General features: G+C 34.6%; 2 protein-coding genes across 3 annotated transcripts in view; one reads left to right on the top strand and one right to left on the bottom strand.

The window, feature by feature from the left end:
• The first annotated feature begins 1,833 nt into the window (after positions 1 to 1,833).
• On the top strand, positions 1,834 to 5,039 carry LOC121429292 (macrophage migration inhibitory factor-like). Its single transcript, XM_041626292.1, has 3 exons — positions 1,834 to 2,198; positions 3,906 to 4,081; positions 4,524 to 5,039. Exons 1-3 carry the CDS (start codon positions 2,091 to 2,093, stop codon positions 4,663 to 4,665), a joined length of 426 nt encoding a protein of 141 aa, XP_041482226.1. The 5' UTR covers positions 1,834 to 2,090; the 3' UTR covers positions 4,666 to 5,039.
• A 6,665-nt stretch (positions 5,040 to 11,704) lies between these two features.
• LOC121428871 (serine O-succinyltransferase-like) overlaps positions 11,705 to 20,971 on the bottom strand; it is a 37,428-nt gene continuing 28,161 nt past the window's right edge. For both annotated transcript variants that reach the window (XM_041625740.1, XM_041625741.1), the window contains exons 7-11: positions 18,661 to 18,810; positions 17,649 to 17,832; positions 14,048 to 14,201; positions 13,149 to 13,240; positions 11,705 to 12,206 (exon numbers count right to left, since the gene is read on the bottom strand). In XM_041625740.1, coding sequence (XP_041481674.1) covers positions 12,135 to 12,206; positions 13,149 to 13,240; positions 14,048 to 14,201; positions 17,649 to 17,832; positions 18,661 to 18,810 — 652 coding nt within the window. In that variant the 3' untranslated portion in view covers positions 11,705 to 12,134. The remainder of the gene's footprint in view (positions 12,207 to 13,148; positions 13,241 to 14,047; positions 14,202 to 17,648; positions 17,833 to 18,660; positions 18,811 to 20,971) is intronic.

The following is a 20,971-nucleotide window of genomic DNA, read 5'->3' as shown; positions in this document are numbered from 1 at the left end:
GATCAAAAAAAAATTTTTTTGATAGATTTGGATATAGTTTTCAGAAAAAATAGTGAAATTAGTCAAATTAATTGGGCCTATTAGTTGTATTATTAATATCATTTTTATTATTACTACTATTATTCTTATTATCTAATACCGATGTGATTTTTTTTAAATGATTCCTTATATATTTCTATTGCACCCTCTTCGCAATTTGTTTATTCAAACACAAGCAAGAAGCGCGTTGAAAATGATGTTCGATTAAACTTGAAATTTCGCGAAATCGATTTAAGATCATGATAAATGATTTTGCTTTTATGAGAGGTGAATTCTATATGTATATAAATAAATATATATATATATATATATATATATATATATATATATATATATATTTATTTATATATTTATGTCCTTGGGGATACCCTCAAGTCCCAGGCGGATCACTAAGTGGTTGCAAAATAGTTAATTCAAAATGAGAGGACGAAACATTATTCATGTCATAAAAATATATATATATGAAAATCCACCAGCAGCAAAGTTCGACTGGGGCAATTAACAGATTGGTGAATATAATATGATTCATTGAACTTCCTACCAGAGTCTATAAAAAGATGAGCATCTCTTTACTCATTTAAGGCAAACGCTAGTTCCATGTTATTATCAAAAATACTGGAAGATTTTTTTTTGTGTGTGTGTCAGTGTTTTAGGTTATTATTGATTTTTTATTTGATTTATTTATTTCCACATCCCAATAACAAAACTATTTACAAGTGTAATTATTTTTTCTTAGCATAATATAACAATAAGCAAATGACATAATGAATAACCTATGCATTTACATTCTAACAATCTAACTGAAATATATTTATACCCGATACATTCCTTTTATTTATTATGAAAACAAATAGCAGAAAAAAAATATATAAACATATATCGACATATAATACATTTTTGAAATGTGGGAGACCTCCATCTTAAGCTTAGAGCTTCATATTGATAAAGGCCTAAAAAGGGGGGGGGGGCTTTATTAATTTATCCTTCCTTCGATTTAATTATCACTATACGCTCCATGATCAATATAATTTTCATCCTTATCACCGCCATCTTTACAGGGTTCAAAAGGCTCTGAAAATCATGGAAAACTTTGTAATCATGGAAAGTCAGGGAATTCGGAAAGTTTGTGAAAAGTCATGGAATTGCATTTACCTCTTGGGTATGGCAGCTTTCCAGTTTGTCGTGTCTTGCAACTCCCATACTCTGTGATCATACTCTGCTATTATATGGTGTTCATGATTTCCATTTTCCACAGTTTTGTGACATCTCAAATTCTACATAACTCCCGGGACGTCACGGGAAGTCATGGAAAAGTCATGAAAAAGTCATGGAATTATGTTTCCAAATTTCTGTGGGAACCCTGCTTTGTCATTACAGTATTGCCATTCTGCTATATAAATGTATTATTAATTTCATGAGTTTTCATCTTAGGTCGTCATTTTTCTTTCAAGCAATTTGCTAATGATGACAATCCTCCTGCTTATTGTGGTTGTTGTAATAATTTGGTAATAGATCATATTTATTTAAAATGTTATTTTCAAAATCCATTTTTTTCTCTGTAATTCATGTAAAACACAGTAATCAATATATTATGTTTATTATAATATGGAAACTAAATATATTACACGAATTATATAAATGCAGAAGAATGCATTAAATCATTTCAAATCAAATTAACTGGAAACAAAACTGTCTGCATCATGCATGTTTACCGAAACCCGATGAAGATACATAATATGCTTTCTCTGCTAAATGACGAATTATCCATTTTTTTTTAACCCATCCACATAGAAAGTCGCCCCATGGAAATCTATAAGAATGTGACCTATTGGTACCAGTAACATCTCCCAAACATGGGCCGTAAAACCAACATTGTATAGGTACCGAAAACCATGGATCAGCGCGTTATCACTTTTTAGCAACGGTATGCCTGTATACACGTTGTCTGCAAGAATGGAAGGATAACCTGTAATTACTCCACAAGAGTGGATGAGGACAGAAATAGAAGAGAGGTTTACTTAAAGTGACAAGATAATTTCTACGATATCATTATGCCAACTCTGACAGTGTATACTAATGTTCCGCGGCAGGATTTCCCGGACAACTTTTTGGCCGACACGGTCAAGCTGGTCTGCAGGTTACTTAACAAACCTTTCAAGGTGAGATCTATACTTTACTTTAAGTGATATTCTTTAAGGCGATTGCACACCTTACGATTGGTCTGCGACCCGATTTCAAAATAGAATGTAGTAGAATTTGATGCTTATATTGAGACTTGGAATGTCTTATTGTGTAATGTTCTAAATCATCGTACGAATACATGTGTTCAAATCTGTGACTATGCTATCATCCTTCTTAGAATAAAAGCGAATCAGATATCTAGACGTAAGATTTGAAACTAATTTGACCTTTATTCCAAAATAAAGACTTGCAATCTGTCAAAAAAAATTTTTGTACTCTTTCGATTAATTTTAACCTCAAATAAAATGATATATTCCATTCACATTTTCAGAAAATTAGCAAATTGCGATTTGTTCCAAATTCGGATCGCGAACAGTCGTAAGGTGTGCCGTGGCCTTTAAGTAATAAGAAGTTGCATGTGTTGTAAACCGTCCTAATAAATCTTTATATTTTTCTGTCGATAACATGGTGTAAATTTTTATGGAATACTGGATCTTCAAAAGCTAGTTGTTATAAGGGAGTACTAGTATGGGGTAGGAGGACTTGAGTGTCTTTCATTGAAGCTGTAAACGGAACCTTTAACCCCAACATGGATTGCAAACGAGGGAGCAAAGCGACCAAGTTCTTTGGTGCTTTTTTCATAACTGCAAAGAACAACTGTGTCCAAACTCTAAATATAATTGTTTAAATGTCATTTTACGTTCTTTCTTTCTTACATGTCTTTGGATTGTAAATGTCCATCTTGACACTCCCTTTGTTTGTGATATGTTTTTGTAATTGTCAGAAAAATAAATGATACAAAATGGACCTCTCTTTAGCCTTCCTTCCTTGTAACTCCTGGTAAAATTTGTATCCATCGCTGAATACTACCGCCTGTCATTCAGGCTAGGCCTAATACTCCTACTCATCAAGTACTACCACCACCACCACCAAAACCACCACCACCACCACCACTACTACTACTAGTAGTACTGCTGCTGCTGCTGCTACTACTACTACTACTACTACTACTACTACTACTACTACTACTACTACTACTACTACTACTACTACTACTACTACTACTACTACTACTACTACTACTACTACTACTACTTCTACTACTACTTCTACTACTACTACTACAACAACTACTACTACTACAACTACTACTACTACTACTACTGCTGCTGCGCTGCTGCTGCTGCTACTACTACTACTACTACTACTACTACTACTACTACTACTACTACTACTACAACAACAACTACTACTACTAATACTACTACTAATAATACTACTACTGCTGCTGCTGCTACTACTACTACTACTTTTACTACAGTAAAAACAGCGACGAAGCCTTGATCGAACAGATGAGACAAAAATTAACAGACCCCCCCCCAATTAACCAATAGGAAAGTGTGAAAACATTTTGTAGCTCGTGATGTCAAGTGTGTGTATATGTGCGGGAGTGCATTCAATTTTGCAATGAATCCTTTTTTTTGGGGGGGAGGCTGTCAAATAAAAAAAAATGGTTCCCTTTTTGACTCCTTTCCCGGTACACCCTGTAGGGATCCACCACTGACACCTAAACCCTCCACCTACTCATGTTAAACCTCCTACCCTCATCCTCTTTAAATTTTCATCACTTTAACCACCTCCTCTTCTTCCATCTCCTTTCATTATTTTGTTAACTGTTATCTCAGGGAGTTGCAGTGATTCTCTGCAACGACGTCGAGATGCTTGTCGGTGAGGCCATCGACCAGGTGATCAATGTTCAAGTGATCGGTGTTGGCGACTTCCAGGACGAGGTCAAGAATGATCAGTTTGTATCGGCCATACTTGAATATCTTCACGAGACCACGGGAACAAACACAGAATCGTGAGTACATGCAGGTCTACGACCAACTCCTTTTTGCTGCGTATTCCTGATATATCAATACTAGTTTCAACCCTACTAAAAAAAGAAGAAGAAGAGGAGGAAAAGAAGAAGAAGAAGAGGAGGAAGAGGAGGAGGAAGAAGAAGAGATTAGAAGTAAAAGAAGAAGAAGAAAAAAAAGGAGGAGAAGGAAAAAGAAGGAGGAGGAGAAGAAGAAGAAGAAGGAAGAAGAAGAAGAAAAAGAAGAAGAGGAGGAGGAGAGGAAGAAGCCGAGGAAGAACAGAAGACAATTAGGAAAAGAAAAACTCTTAACCTCAGCAGAATAGTTCTATTTTTAGCATCTTAGATTTTATATAATTAAACCATCATCATCTTTGATTTCTGTCTCCCCAAAACTAACATATCAATGTATTCGTTCTATCTCTTCTATGTATTTTTGACACAGGATCAGTGTTTCTTTGAAGGATCTCTTGCCCATTCAGATTGGATTTGCCGGAGGAGAGCTGGCCTTCGACAAAATTCAGAAACGAAAACTACAGAAGCAAGAGGAACAAGCAAAGTCCGAAACACCACAGAACGACAGATGAGGTGTCGAGTTATCACACACTCCAAAATGCCAGTGTTAAACCTAACACCAGACTGATATCCACATGTGACCACATCAGACAGGTGTAAAAACTACACTGGTTCAGAGAACGTTTGACATTGACATCGATCAGTGTTGTTTTAGCACTTCTCGGTGTAATCATAAAATACTAGTAACATCTGCCAACGTCTAGATACATCATAAAGGAGCAAAAAAAAAAAATAATAATTGTAAACTCTAAAAAGAAACTGTGGTGTTAATGTTAATCAGTGACGGATCCTGATGAGTGACATCAGCGGCCCGTTGCAGAAAGAGTTGCAATCAATCGCAACTCTAAACATCATGTGCAACTTCATTTTCAGCCAATCAACAGTGCGCATTTGTGACTTGCGTTTGATTTTTTGACTTGCGTTTAAACGCAACTCTTTCTGCAACGGACCCCTGGCCCGTGCCCCCTTTTTTTAGTGGAAAATGCACATGCAAGTTTTGATGATGATCCTTTGATGTCAGAAGTTTATATCAATAAACTTTCGAATTAAAATGAATTTGCAAATGAAACTTTTTAATTTTATCAAATTTTTTGACTTGTCAAATTTTATCGTGATATAAATCATCATCATTCGGGATTAAAAACCTTTTTGTTTCTTTAGACCTTTTTTTTTGCATGTCCAAATTTGTCTGGACAAAAAAGCCCACCCCACTCCTTTTGGAAAATCTTGAATCCCCCCCCCCCCCGATGACACTGGCTGGTGTTTTGAGTGGATCACCACTTTGGGTGTAAAATATACACCTTAACACCAAACAGTGACAACATAACAAAAATGGGTCATTTACACCGATGGGTGTTATAAACAACACCACGGCCCGTATTCTGAAGTCAAGTTTAACTTGGGTTTTAACAGGTCTAACTCTGTGCTAAAATTATGGGGAGCCAAATATTCAAAAATTCTGTTTCTATTGTATATTTCTTATGTTCAAGAGTTTGCTTTCATAATGAAAAAAAAATACTTAATTCATCATTCCCAAACATTTATGAACAATTTGGGTGTCATGTGAGTTGATAATTCGGATGTGTACTATTTGGGATTTGTGCCCCAACTGGCTCTCCATAGTTAAATCACAACTTTAAACCAGAGTTAAATTTAAACCGGAGTTCAAAATACGGGCACATGAATTTAAAATTGGTGTTAAATGCTTGTTGTGGTCCTCTGTTAATACTGGTGGTGTAAATTTGATTCCACTTTTTTTTTGCAGTGTATGCAGTGCCAGTATCTTCAGACAGAAATTAAGAAAATACAGTTAAGAAATGCGGCAAGTGGAATTTATTTTACAATGTTCAAAATTATAATTTTCACTTCTTCTAGACTTTTTATTAAAGGTCAACTCCTTTCCAGCAACAGGTTGGTTTGAATGAATAGAGAAAACTTAAATAAGCATAATGCTGACATTTTCATCAAAATTGGAATAATATAATAATAGAATAGAATAGAAAAGTTGAAGTTGTGCTTATTTTTAGAACCAATTACATGCACAACCCAGTGATATGCAAATGAAAGTATCAATGATGCCACTCACAAACTAATTGATTTGTATTTAATTGTATAAATTACACATTTTTTTTTGGGGGGGGGGCAGATTTTACAAATGGGAGACTCTTCATCTAATCACTGAAAATTATAGCAATGGCAATTCCATAATATTCAAGGAAGAACCATATTTTGTTTAACATTACGAGAAGAAAATTACAATTCACATTTCATATAACAATGGCGTACCGATGAGGGGGCTTGCCCTCCCCCTAAAATTTTCACAACCAAGAAAAAAAAGAGAAAAGAAAGGAAAAAGAGAAGAGTAATATATTTTCTTGATATTATGTCAAAATTTACAAAAAATCGGATTGTGGTAATAAAAATGTCAACATTTTTGCTCGCTCACTCGCAGCCCTTTTTAACCCTACAATGTTTTGGCTCATTCAGCACTGATAGCAAAGTACATAGTGGATGATGTCATCCGGGAAGCATTTCATGAACATTTTCATCCAACAAGTTGTCAGGCCTGACAACTTTCCTTGAGAACGATTGGCCGAGAGTCACTGTAACCATGGTAACTGTCGGATAAAACACTACTTGTCGGATGAAATGTCTGACAAGTCCTTTCATGAAACACTCCCCTGGGACTCTTATTTGCATACCAACCAGGATGTGGATATGTCATAACTTTTCCATTTTACATTTGATATTGATAAGTTTTTCATATTTCAAATAATTTTTTGTCAGTTGAACTTGCCCTTTAATAGGTGAATTCACAATGACATAGATATAGATTAAATTGTTGCAATGTCTGGCAAGCTTTAAGAAATATCTGACTGGTCCATAGACTGCCCCCCCCCTCTCTCCCTCTTGAAAATAAAACTATAACACAGCTTTAACTGCTAATAAATACACTGAACACGGGGTTATTCCTTACCAAAAACCTCCAATATATTTCAATAGAAATTAAAGTACATCTGAAATTTTGTGACACCAGCTTAGTGAGTTTACAATCATATATGACTTTGAGATGTAAGAAAAAATCATTTTTATTATATAATAAATGAAAAGCATTCAAATTATATACTATTTCCACTAGTATTTTGTAATTTTGTAACATAAAATACTTATTCAATCATATCATAATGATATCCAATATAATTCCCATTTTATAAAATATAGCAAAGTATTTGATAGATAAATAACTATATATATGAAACCACTTCATTCACCAAAACATATTTTTTAAATAATACTAACAAGAAATGTACAACTATGTAGAGGAGGAAATTAATGTGATTTATTTCAGAAATGGTTGATAAAAAGGACTTGTCACATTAACTCCTGAAAATAATTGCTCCTACTAAAAATGCCCTCATTATGCCAAACATAAACAAGAGTTTTAAACCTCAAATCAATCCTTAATCTAATCCTTACATGATTCTGAATAAAAAAAAATCACAACTACATGTAACACAGGTTTATTCCTCACCAAAAACCTCCAATACATTTCAATAGAAATTAAAGTACATCTGAAATTTTGTGACACCAGCTTAGTGAGTTTACAATCATATACGACTTTGAGATGTAAGAAAAATAACCATTTGTATTATATATTACATGAAAAGCTTCAAATTACTATTTCCACTAGTATTTTGTAATATAAAAGAATTATTCAATCATATCATAATGATATCCAAAATGATTCTTATTTTTTTATATATAGCAAGGTATTTGATAGATAAATTACTATACAGTGCGTCCCAGAAAAAAAGAAACCGAGATTTAGCGATGATTTATCACAACTTAATCATAAATAAATAGACGAATGACCTACCATTGTAAAGCTTAGAATCTCCTCTTTCATCTGAAATTACTTAGATTATTTCTCATTCTCACATCAGTGAGCAAAAACAATTTGAAGAGGTGATACCAAAAAGTCACTTGGCGGGCTGTATCTGGGTTTCAAAAAGAAAACCACATTTTTAAAAAGTTCAATATCTGCTCTTTAATTTGATACCTCAATTACAAAAAGATGGTCAATAAATAACAAAGTTCTGGCTATTTAAAATAAGGCTTGAATTTAAATTATTTTATAAAATGAAGAGGTTTTACAGGCTAGCATTCAAACTCACTCGAAACTCTGTTTTGTTGATTATCAGCCATGCATTAAGTCTTCTGTTAACCGTGCGATAGCTTCTGTGGGAAACCGGTGAAAACATGTTTATTTAATGAAATTATGGAAATACAATCACTATTTCGAGGGAACATAACTTTTTTTAACTTCTTGACCATTTTCTGTGATTAAGGTATCAAATAAAAGAGCAGATATTGAACTTTTTTGGGATGTGATTTTCTTTTTGAAATTCCGATATCCCCCGCCAAAAGAGTTTTTGGTATCCTTTCTTCAAATTGATTTTGCTAACTCATGCGTGAATGAGGTATGATATAAGTAACATCAGATGAAAGAGCAGATTCTAAGCTTTAAATTGGTAGGTCATATGTCGATTTTATTAATGATTAAGTTATGATAAATCATCACTAAATCTCGGTTTCATTTTTTCTGGGATGCACTGTATATATGAAACCACCTCATTCACCAAAACATATTTTTTTAAATAATACTAACAAGAAAGGTACAAATATGAAGAGGAGGAAATCAATATAATTTATTTCAGAAATGGTTGATAAAAAGGACTAATCACATTAACTCCTGCAAAAACTGCCCTCATTATGCCAAACATAAACATAAGGCGTTTATCTACATTTGCCACTCGGTAGGAAGGAATTCCTTGAATGCTCGTGCGCCCGATCAGGGTAGCCGTGCTAAGGCCGGGGTAATAGTATGCAGCGCTTAGAAACATTTGTATTAAGCGCGATATAAATGTTGCATATTATTATAAACGAGAACTTTAAACCTCAAATCAATCCTTTATTCTAACCCTTCACTGAGCAAATGCCATATTACCAATACATAAGAAGTAAAGGAAAGTAAAAGTGGAATGTTATCTTATATTTTACGTTGCATGTTTGTCTCACTTAAAAATAGAAAATAAATTCATTTTTCAAGAGAGATATTGAGTGGAAGTACATATGAGATTTAATCATTTTAAATAATAAATACAAAAAAAATACAAGTTAAAATAATAAAGAGCCACAAAGTATCTTTGAATCGTTTTTTCTTCATAAAAAATGTTTCAAACAAGATGGCGGTGACCTTTTAATTGGGCCTAATGGGAAAAGCACAGTACAAATAATAAGTAATAATGATAATAATAAATTATACTTTATTAGTTTAAGTTATTTTGGTATTTTGTGGCAATCTTCCCCAAAATGTACATGTACACTGTATCTTATGATACAACTGATGTTGGTAATTATCCTGTATAGGCTTACTAAGCATTATAATCATTTGTAATCTTGTCATGTACACATGTAATGGAAAAAAACCCATAATGACTGTTATACTTATAAAATTTGCAACATTTCATGTGCAAAGGATTTAACGTTTACATGTGTTCTTTTATGCACAGACTGCAAAGCAAACTCTACGCTTTGCATGACAAGAAATGAATAATCATGAAATTGAATCTTAAATGCAAGGAAATGTTTGGCCACATTCAACAGAATATAGTCCATAGATTATAAAACTTAATATTTACAAAGTCATATCATAAGAAATTCCCAAGAGATTATATACTCAGCATAATTTCTTTTCAAAGTTGCCTTATTTCTTATACCATCATGGCTGTTGACACCACTTTAAGTAGTCGGAGAAAATTGATATAAAAATAATATTTAATTTAGATATATACAGACAATAATAGTTCTTGAGGGAGACTAGCACAGGCATCTTCTCCTAAAGACCTAAACAGAGCTCTTTTTAGAATATAGCATATTACAAAAAAACACAAGATAAATAAGGCCACCTCTCCCACCAAAATAAAAAGTAAAGACATTTCATGTATATGGAAGCTTGCAGGTTGTAACAAGTAGACAATCATGAAAAAAAATATTTTATAATGCTAATGTTAGGAACAAATTCCTATGAGAGAACAAATTTATAGAAAGCAATGTATTTCTTGAGTCATATGACAAAATGGTGTCCCAAATGTCCTTCGACAGCGAAGGACAAACAACATACATGTATATACCAGTGGGCCCAGTAAAATATAATACAGAAATACGACTTTCTCCATTCTAAATGTACAGCACCTAACTTTAAAACAAGATGATTTTGCTTTTTAATATACAAAGTGCAAAATTTTGCAACAAAGGGCCATTTCATAAGGACAATTTCTGAAATTGAATAAGGCACTGAAATTAGAAGGAAAAGAAGGAAAGGAAAAGGAGGAGAAGGAAATGATGGAAAGGAGAGAAACAGACAGAGAAGAAGGACAGAGAGGATTAGAATAAGGATTAAAAGAAAGAGTATGGGAAGGAAAAAAGAGAGGAGGGGGGGGGGGGGGGAGGAAAAAGAGAATTAGGACAATCAAGGGAAAATGATGAGAAGGAGATGTAAAAAAGATGAGGATGAGGAGAAAAAGGAGAGAAGGGAAAATATACCTTGGTACATGAATTATTAATCTTCAAATTTCACTCTCCGGTGAGTGGAGAATACGCATTTTGTACTAATAACACGTATTGAGGTATTACTGACATGGAATCATATAAAATGCCCAGTCGATCAAGTGAAGCTGAAATATTCTAATAAGTATAAACAATCCATCATACAATATTAACATCAGTACTGGCATTAATTAGGCAATAAGGAATTTAAATATGTTTTGTGTTAATAATCTATAATATTTTGGCTACCCGAGTTGTTTGCAAGAAAAGGAAAATCCATATGAAATGTCAAGCTTTGGCAAATCGGCAAGTAAAAATGGTCTGTAAAAGTTACACTTTGCAATCTTGTGGTCTAGTGTTTCTGACTCTACTCTCGCCTTTCAAATAGAGGGTTGTGGGTTCAAATCCTAGCCATGGTGTCTTTTCTTACAGCAAGATATTTATCCACACTGTGCTGCACTCGACCCAGCCCAGGTGAGGTGAATGGGTACCTGGCAGGATGAATTCCTTGAATGCACGAGCGCTGAAAGGCAGCTCGAGCTAAAGCCAGGGTAATAATAATAATAACAATGCGCCTCGGAATAGATTGTTTCTAGATAGATGGTGCTATACAAATGCCTAATTTTATTATTATTAGAAAAAATACACATTTTATTCTCTTGCAAATGTGTTCCTGTAGTACTTTACAATTTACTTCATTGACAAATTCTACATATTTACTGAAAAATAAATTGCAAAGCTTTGTGCAGTGCAGACCAGTATCATCTTCCTTTGGTCATGAATAGATGCGTGTGTGCTTGGTCAAACAAATTGCGATTGATTTCACCAAACATGGGGAGTTGTGAACATTAGACAGCTTGGGTAAGAAGGTTCCCTGTGTCCTTCCTCTGTGATGGGTTTTGCATGAGATGTCGAATCAAGATGATAATAAATGCAGAGTTGTGAGAAAATCCAGTTACTCTGTAATGCTGTGGAGCGTTTTGACCCAGTGGATTGGTCTCCAGACTCTGAAACAGAGGGTCGTGGGTTTGAATCCCAGCCATGGCGTGATTTCCTTCAGCAAGGAATTATCAATAATGTGCTGCACTCAACCCGAGTGAGGTACATGGGTAACGGCAGAAAGTAATTCCTTAAGAAACTGTATGCACTGGAACTTGCAACATTTGATGAGCTTTAACATTGCCGTGCATGGGGATTATCCCCATTATTTTCAAGGGCTTTTTTTAGTGTTTCGGGGGAATTCGCCATGAGCCCCCTGCTTGTCAGATGATGAATTTTGACAGAACACTCTCCAATTGAGAGCAAAAGAGGTCATCTGACCGACGTCTTTGAAAGGCTGATCGAACATTTGTCTCGATATCTGGTGGATCTTCTATTCCTTGTTCCTGCTGGGGGGCGGCTTCCGCACCAGGCCATTTTCTTTCAAATCCGTCTCCAATTGTCCCTGTTGATGAGATTAAAAACATTGTTATTTTTACCTATTTTTATGATAAAATATTTAAAGAAGGGAAATATATAAATATAAAAATACCCACAATGAATACAGATGAATTTACAATCTATAGAAAAGCAGAAGAGTTGGGAATATAATATGGTACAATATCATTTTCATTTCACTTAAAATTCATTTTCTACAAAATTTGCGACATCACAAAACTTTGCTGCAATCAGTTACATAACGACTTTAGAAAGAATGGTCCCCCCAAAGCATATATTTAGGGGGCATTCTAGGGGCAATTTGGGCCGTCACGTGGGCAAAATTGCCCGTCAACCTCATGTTTTTCCCACGTTGACATACATGTATATCTGTGGGCATTTCACAAAGATTTCAAGTCTGAATAAAAGGCAGCACAAATGCGCACATGATATTTAACAAGCAGGGCCTGAATTAATGGAAGGTCTCGGCCGAAGCTGCCCTGTTGATTAGCCTATGTACCTCTTTTAAATCCGAACTGAAAACATTTCTCTTCAATGAAGCATTCAAATAGACCTTTCCCTATAGGTACTTATGCGATATGTAATCTAGGCCCTATCTTACAAAAAGCTGCGATTGATCCAATCAATCTCAACTGTATGGATGGATTTCCATGCATTTAAGATTGATTGGATCAAACGTAACTTTTATTTTTTTAGTAAACAAAGAGAATCAAGCAAATGATGTATGAATATACTCTCCATCATATCTAGAAAATATTTTGAACAAATATGCATTTCGGGCATTGACGTTGTTGGCTTTCCATAGTTGTGGTTGATCCGATCAATCGTAACTCTACGTAAGACGGGCCCAAGACCAACCTTACGATGTAAATATTGACTATGACTATGATCTTGATATATGTCGGAGAATGAATTCTAAAAGAAAAAAAATACAGAGACAAATCACTACCTTGATAGCACCACCAACGCTGCTGAGGTCAAGGAGAAACGTATCATGCCCAAATATTGAATTGAGTTCGTAGAAGCTCACTGCCTCGTTGCCTGGAAAATAAAACAATCGAGCATGGATGTCAGATCAATAAGAACACATAACTACTCATGGGTTGCACTAGAGTATTTAGATCGTGGAAAGGTGAGGGGAGGGGGGGGGTGCAGGTCAACAGTCTCATTGAATTAGATGCTATTTATGACCAAAACATTGTCGCCAATGAATTTTATCACAAACACAATGTATAAATTTGTATCTCATGGAAAAGGTACATGTACTTTAGAATCTATAAATTACTTTTACTATTGTCATCATTATTATGGTTATCATCATTAGTATTACTAATGCTATTGTTCTTATTATAATAAACACTAATATCATTAATATAATTACTATCACCATCATCATCACCACCACCATAATCAACACCATCATTATTATCATCATCATCGACACTATCATCATCATCATCGTCATCACCATCATCATCATCATCATAATCACCAGCACCACCATCATCATCATCATCATCACCATCATCATCACCATTGTCATCATCATCATCACCAACATAATCGTCATCACCATTATCATCACCACTATCATCATCATCATCTTCACCATTATCATAATCATCATTGTCACCATTATTGTAATCATCATCGTCATCACCATCACCATCATGATCACCATCGTCATCATCATGATCATCATCTCCATCATTACCATCATCGTCATCACCACCATTATCATAATCATCATCATTATCATTATCACAATCATCCAAATCATTATCATCATTGTTACTATTAATATTATTTTCATCATCATTATTATTGTTATGTTTCTACATATCATACCTGAAGCCTTGAGGAGATCAGCCATCTCCCTCTGCTGCCAGATGGGGATGAGGATGTCCGTCTGCACACCGAGCACCATGACAGGGCACTGAACCCTTGATACACCTTCCTGAAGGGAGCTGAACCCCTCCCCCATGTCAAACATGTCCATTGCCTGATGAGGGGAATAAGATAGTGAGAACAAAACAAGAGGATCAAGATTAAGATCTGACACATTACGGATCATCGAGCACTACCACCATCATCATCATCATAATAATGGTAAGAAGAAAAATAACGGTATATTTACCCAGGGTAGCCACTTCAGTTCCAAAAACTGTTTTCCCATTAAGATGAACACACTTAGATTTGATATTGGTAGAAAAGTTAGAAATAATATGCATATTTGAAATAAAAATCTATTAAATTAGAAATAATCTTGATGTTGGCACTAACATCGCAGTCCAGGGGGTTAATATAAAGAGATACACTACCATTTACAATCAGTTTACTTTTTTGCATGATTAACCAAAGACTTACAGCAACACTTAACTGAACAATTTGATTGCATCTTTTCAGTTATTCAAAAGTTTTCATGTTAAACAGGACTGAATGAACTTACACCAGTTTTCTATTTTCATCTGCTACCCAAGTTTGGGAAATTTGAAAAATAATTGCATTTTTAAATACACCATGAGACTCAAATACAACTGTACACTGTAACTTCACCAAAAGCAATGGCATTCAGTATCTGAGCCAACCGGTGTGTTGACTCAGTTGGTAGAGCGTCCGTCTCACAACTGGGAGGTTGGGAGTTCAAACCCCAACCGCGTCAAACCAACACATAAAAAGATGGGAGTTGCTGCTGCCCTGTTTGACGTACAACAATTCAAGGGATAGAGCTGTGTTGACCTGGCGCTGCACAATGGCTGCTGGGCCCACGATCAATCAGGCAAAAGAATTTTCAAAGTATTTCTATGTCAGATTTCATTTCGAACTATAAAATATGGATTCTATTAATTTTTTTAGCTTTTCATTTTGAAAAAAATATGTATTACCAATGATACAAAGAAAGTACTTTAAAATCCACTCTTTCACTTTTTTTCTGGGGAAAACCTCTATATTCACAATAGTCCCGAGATAGACATGGACAGTACATGTATGTCTCTAAAAACTTGGAGAGAGTTGACTTTGATGACAGCCCATTGACTGAAATACGCCTGAAAAACTAAGGATTTCCCTTATTATCAACATCAAAGAGAATGACTGTGTGTTTTTATTATCATTGGTACACACTAACGCAAACAAATTGGAAAGATTGCAATATTTGCTTTCCTACCCTTAATGCAAAGACACGTTCTGAAGGTCATGTACAGGGACGGGTTGAATAACACTTTGTAAATAAATGCAACTCAGGGAATCAGGCACGAGACATGAACAAACGTCCCTGATTGGTGGGACAAAGTGCCCACCCCATACCCACCTGAAAAGAAATATGAACTCTCAGAGAATAAAAAGAAGTCAAATGATTTTTTTTGTGTTTCATATCCACAGTAACTTCAAAAAATAACAAAACATACAGTAATAGCATGCAGCTAAGAGAAGAATGTAGGTAATGTACATGTGTTATTTTGACAGGAGTTCTTTGGAGAGAAAAATACCTGGGCCACATTCTGCAAAACTTAGAGTCATGGTGATTTTGCCACTGCAAGGGAAACTATATCTGATTTTGGTTGACTGATGGTCTATGTTACATACCATAATTAAATAATATAAATGGGCAATTCCAAACAAAAGTGGAAATTTTCCAAAATTCATATTGGCTCAAATCTGGATTTAAATTTTCTATCAAAACTCATCTGGGATTTCATAAATACAAAAGGGGAACATAATTAGCTACAAATATTTGTTCTTATATATGCATCTCCTTATACGAGAATCCAAACCATACAAAAAATCACATACGTGGGACTACATATATTGATTTTACTTAATTTCAATTGAACAGAAAACTAGTGATGTTTTGTAAAATTTTCTTTTGGATAGTCTGAAGGTCATTATTTTGCATCATATCAAAAGAAAATTTAAAAATGTAAGTTCATTTTATGTTGCCTGTGTGTGAATATTTCAGATGTCACTCTGTAACCATCACTCCGTAACCGGGTATAGGTTTGTGTTTTAAGTTGCAATTATTGACAAAATACACCAATTTTTTAAAGTCATGCAGCATATTAAAGCTAGAACAACAGCGAATCCAATCAATAACTCAACATTGTGATAGCCATTTAAAGTTCACAGAATTTGAGCATTACGTTTTCTACTCAAATATGCATGTCCATTTTAGGCCAATCTGTATAAACCATGTTTATGAAATATTCTTATCTCATTAATTCAGTGGATCAAAAAAAAAATGTTAATATTTTTAAAAGTGGTTTCAGCAACTACCGTCAGGTACCATTTCTTTGCAAGAACTATTTAAATATGTGTGATATCTTTGTTTGAATGCTAAAAACCTGTTTCTGAATGTTACTCTGTAATTGTGGAACCTGCCCAAATATTGTATTGTGACTGCCATGGTTTGACCCCATCCCCATATTGGAAGATGGCAGCAGACTAGAAACAAGTGGGATGCCTCCTGTGGTCTTGCCTCCATTATGCGATTAAATACAGCAGCAGTGCTCTCTTTGACAACTAACATGAACATTTATTCGCAAAAAACACCAGTCATACTATGTTCATTGTCCTAATTGACTTTTGACCTTGATCATGTGACCTGACACTCCTGCAAAATGATCAGGGATATCTAGAACCATTTACTTTCAAAGTTATATCAAGTTTCCAAACTTGACCTCGGTTAAGATTTCAATTCTGACACCAAACCATAAAAGGTTATTGACCTTACATGAACTTTCAAAGCTATGACATTCAATAAAATACCCCAACATGTTAAAGTTTATTGACCATCAATGACCTATGACCTTGATTATTAAAGTGGCCTAAAACTCATGTAAGACGATCAGTGATGCTTAATTACCCTTACGTCCAAGTTTCATGAACTGATCCTTATACTTATAGTTATGATAACATTTCCAAAATTTATCCTTGGTTATGATTTCAATGTTGATACGCAAAACATGGTTAAAGTTTGTTAATCCTAAAATTACCTTTGTCCTTGGTCATGTGACCTGAAACTCATGAGAGATGATCAGTGATGCTTCATTATCCCTATGTCCAAGTTTCATGAACAAGGTCCTTATATTTATAGTTATGATGACATTTCCAAAACTTATACTTGGTTAAGATTTTGATGTTGATACGCAAAACATGGTTAAAGTTTGTTAATCCTTAAATTACCTTTGACCTTGGTCATGTGACCTGAAACTCATGAGAGATGATCAGTGATGCTTGATTATCCCTATGTCCAAGTTTCATGAACAAGGTCCTTATACTTTCTATGTGGTGATGGCATTTCCAAAACTTATCCATGGTTAAGATTTCAACATTGACGACGCCGCCGCTGTTGGAAAAGCGGCGCCTATAGTCTGGCTCTGCTATGCATGCGAGACAAAAACGGGATGAAATAAATGAGAAATAGACCCAGGTAGAAATTCATGGCTCTCACCTTTGAAATATAGAGTAGTGAGTTGGGGTCGTATTTGGTACTGAAAGTTTCTCCCTGGTGCATGATGTATTCCTCGATTTCGAAGGATGGGCAGAGTGACGGGGGTTCGGCGGGGTCAATCAACTTCCTACCAAATCTCTTCTTCCATTCAGGTCCGCTCCGGTATGTGATGGTAGCAATCTCCCTGATGACCAGAAATGAAAGAATGAGGTTGCGATGGTTAATTTAAATGAACTGTGTACAAGAAATGATACATCACGTAACCCCCCCCCCAAAAAAAAAAAAATACTTGAGCCAACATCATGGCAAAACATGATAATTGAAGTTAGCTTCGAATATATATTGTCATTATCATTATTTAAACATTAATTCAAATTATGATTAGATCCAAATATACATCATTTATAATATCAACCCTACAGTCAACTTTGACAAACACATTTCAATACTTGCAGAAAACATACCACTGATATTCACAAAATTAATACTTTATATAGAAATTACTTGTTTTGGGCATTTTATATGGACATCTAATTAACTATATAATCCTCCAATATTGTAACATTATCAACAATTTGAGAAATCTTTTGTGATTAGAATAATGTGATATGAATCATTTTATTGAACTGTAAACTAATCATAATTCATCACCATAATAGAACATTTCCCCATCGTATTAAGAAGAGCCTGAACAATGACCTTTCATATACATCTAAATTCACAATAAAGAACCAGGTGCCCTTTTCATTAAATTGGTTATAATAACAAATTTGTAATATCAGTTAAGCTATTGAAATTATTCATTCTGATTAGCTGATAGTATATTTGTTATAGAAAGTGTCTTTAGGAAACAGGACCACAGTGGTCCCTGTAAATATACTGTAGTCTAAGGAAACTAGAGACTATAGGTAGCCCATTGCTGAAGAAATCAATGAAGAGGATAAACAAAATAACATAAAATAAAGGAAGAATATTAACAGAAGTAGAAATTTTCCCAGAAGTCAATGCCTACCTTGCGAGCTTCATTCCCATCTTGGGGTATGACGTGCCATAGTAGTGTCCTCTCTGCCAGTTTGGATCGGTCATAATCGCCCTTCTCTGGAGGAAGCGTAGAGCGATGGAACTGGTGTACGTCTGAACGCAGCCTGATATTGAAATAACCCTGAAGACGGCAACACAGTGTAAATAAAATTGAATGTAAGAATATATGAGAAGGACCAGAGCAGTTATTTTGGTAAGATTAAGTTAGAAATGGGATTAAACTTGATCCTCCCCTCCCCCTGTATATCTAAAGCCGATGCACACTATGCTATCCAATAATAAATCGCATTTATAAAAAGTAAAATTGAAAAAAAAAATAAATAAAACTAGAATTTAATTCGTCATGCGGACGAATTAGGTGGTCTGTCATGATTTGTCATTCAGTGTCGGCTAATGTATGAAATAAATCATTTAGATATATTGATAATCTTGATCGTAGACATCCTAAGAATTAGTTTTGACCATTGCTAAATGTGATTATTGATGTGGTGATGACAATCGTCAGACATACATCTTCAAACAGATACATACAAGATAGATGATTATATATATAGATGGATGGAGTGATGGATGGAGCGATGGATGGATCAAGTGATCGATTGAGAGATAAATGATAGGTGGTTATATTAATAAAACATAGATAGACAGACAGACAGACATATAGATAGATAAATAGATAGATAGAGACAAATAGATTGATATAGATAGATAGCCAGACAGACATACATATATAAAGATAGATAGAGACAGGCAGATAGATTGATGGATATATAGAACGATAGATAGATATACATATCAAAACAGATAGATATGTTATATTAGACAGAGAGAGAGGGATAGATAGACAGATACATATACAAAGTAAGTAAATAGATTGACATATATATGGATAAATAGATTTATAACAGATAGCAGATGGATGGATATGATTAGATAGATATAATATACGAAAAAAGTAATTATAATCTGTTTTATTTTGCAATATTTTAGGTATTAATTATTAGAGTTTTTATAACTGATCATGCACAAGAGAGTAAAAAAAAAAAAAAATCATGTTCACCCGCGGACTCGAACCCCTGCCCGCATGATTGAACGAGATGCAAGTCTGACGCCTAACCGATTGAGCTAGCATATTTCCCATAGACTTTACACGTAAGCAAATTTGAGAATTACAAGTCCAATTTTGCAAGTGAAATACGGGCATGATCCTGGCATCTGATCAAAAAATGAAGGGCACATTCCGAAAGCTTAGAATCTCAGCTACAACATACTAAAAGCTTAAAGAAAACTGACAAGAAACAATGGAGATATGGCTCACGAAATAGCGGAATGTCGAATCTAGTTTTGAGAAAAAGTCATGTCCCATAGAGATTACACGCAAAACACATGTGATATGAAAAAAGCAATTATAATCTGTTTTATCTTGCTAAATTTTAACTTTTATACCTTTTAATTATCATAAAGGATCATGTAAGAAGTGGCAAAAAGAAAAAAAAGTGAAAAAAAATCATCTTGTTCACCCCAGGACTCGAACCCGCGCCCTTTAGAAAGCAGTCAAAGCCACGATATTCCCCATAGAGAATACACGTAAGCAATTTTGAGAATTACAAGTCCAATTTTGCAAGCGAAATACAGGCATGATCCTGGCATCTGATCAAAAAATGGTGGGCACATTTGCGAAAGCTTAGAATCTCAGCTACAACATACTAAAAGCTTAAAGAAAACTGACAAGAAAAAATGGAGATATGGCTCACGAAATAGAGGAATGTCGAATCTGGTTTTGAGAAAAAGTCATGTCCCATAGAGATTACACGCAAAATGAGGAAAAATGACATGCCTCTTTTTATCGCTGTTTTACGCAATGATGCGTTTCTCAAAACGAATATTCATGTTTACTAAGGAGAAAGAGTACATTCTAAACTACAACATATCGAAATCTGGGCGAAAAACAATCTATATTCGAGAAGTTACAACCAAATTTGCATAAATTTGATGACGTCATTTTTTAAAAAATGAAATTTTTAGTTTAGGCGCCATTTTGATGACGTCATGATATAATTTAGGGACAATGGTGACATGAAATCAAATCTACAACTCATACTCTATCGATATATGAAAAAAAAATTGGGGGTCAATGGACTATTTAAAGAGCTACAGTGAATTTTCAATAGGCATGTTTTTGCCCATATATGGCCTATAGTGAGAGCTCGCGCGCACACGTGCTGCAAACTTTAACGGGTGTTAATTTCGTTATTATTTGTCATAGAGAGCTAAATAGGGTA

This window comes from Lytechinus variegatus, chromosome 15 (assembly GCF_018143015.1).
Source record: "Lytechinus variegatus isolate NC3 chromosome 15, Lvar_3.0, whole genome shotgun sequence".
NCBI classification, from domain to species: Eukaryota; Metazoa; Echinodermata; class Echinoidea; order Temnopleuroida; family Toxopneustidae; genus Lytechinus; species Lytechinus variegatus.
Note: the sequence above shows the minus strand (reverse complement) of the source record. Positions and strands in the feature narration are given on the sequence as shown.

What these genes read in the sequence shown, in the direction of transcription:
- LOC121429292 (XM_041626292.1), top strand. Translation starts at nt 2,091, where the DNA reads ATGCCAACTCTGACAGTGTATACTAATGTTCCGCGGCAGGATTTCCCG. An exon ending in TACTTAACAAACCTTTCAAG is followed by an intron (nt 2,199 to 3,905) that starts GTGAGATCTATA and finishes CTGTTATCTCAG; the next exon opens with GGAGTTGCAGTGATTCTCTG. An exon ending in ACGGGAACAAACACAGAATC is followed by an intron (nt 4,082 to 4,523) that starts GTGAGTACATGC and finishes TTTTTGACACAG; the next exon opens with GATCAGTGTTTCTTTGAAGG.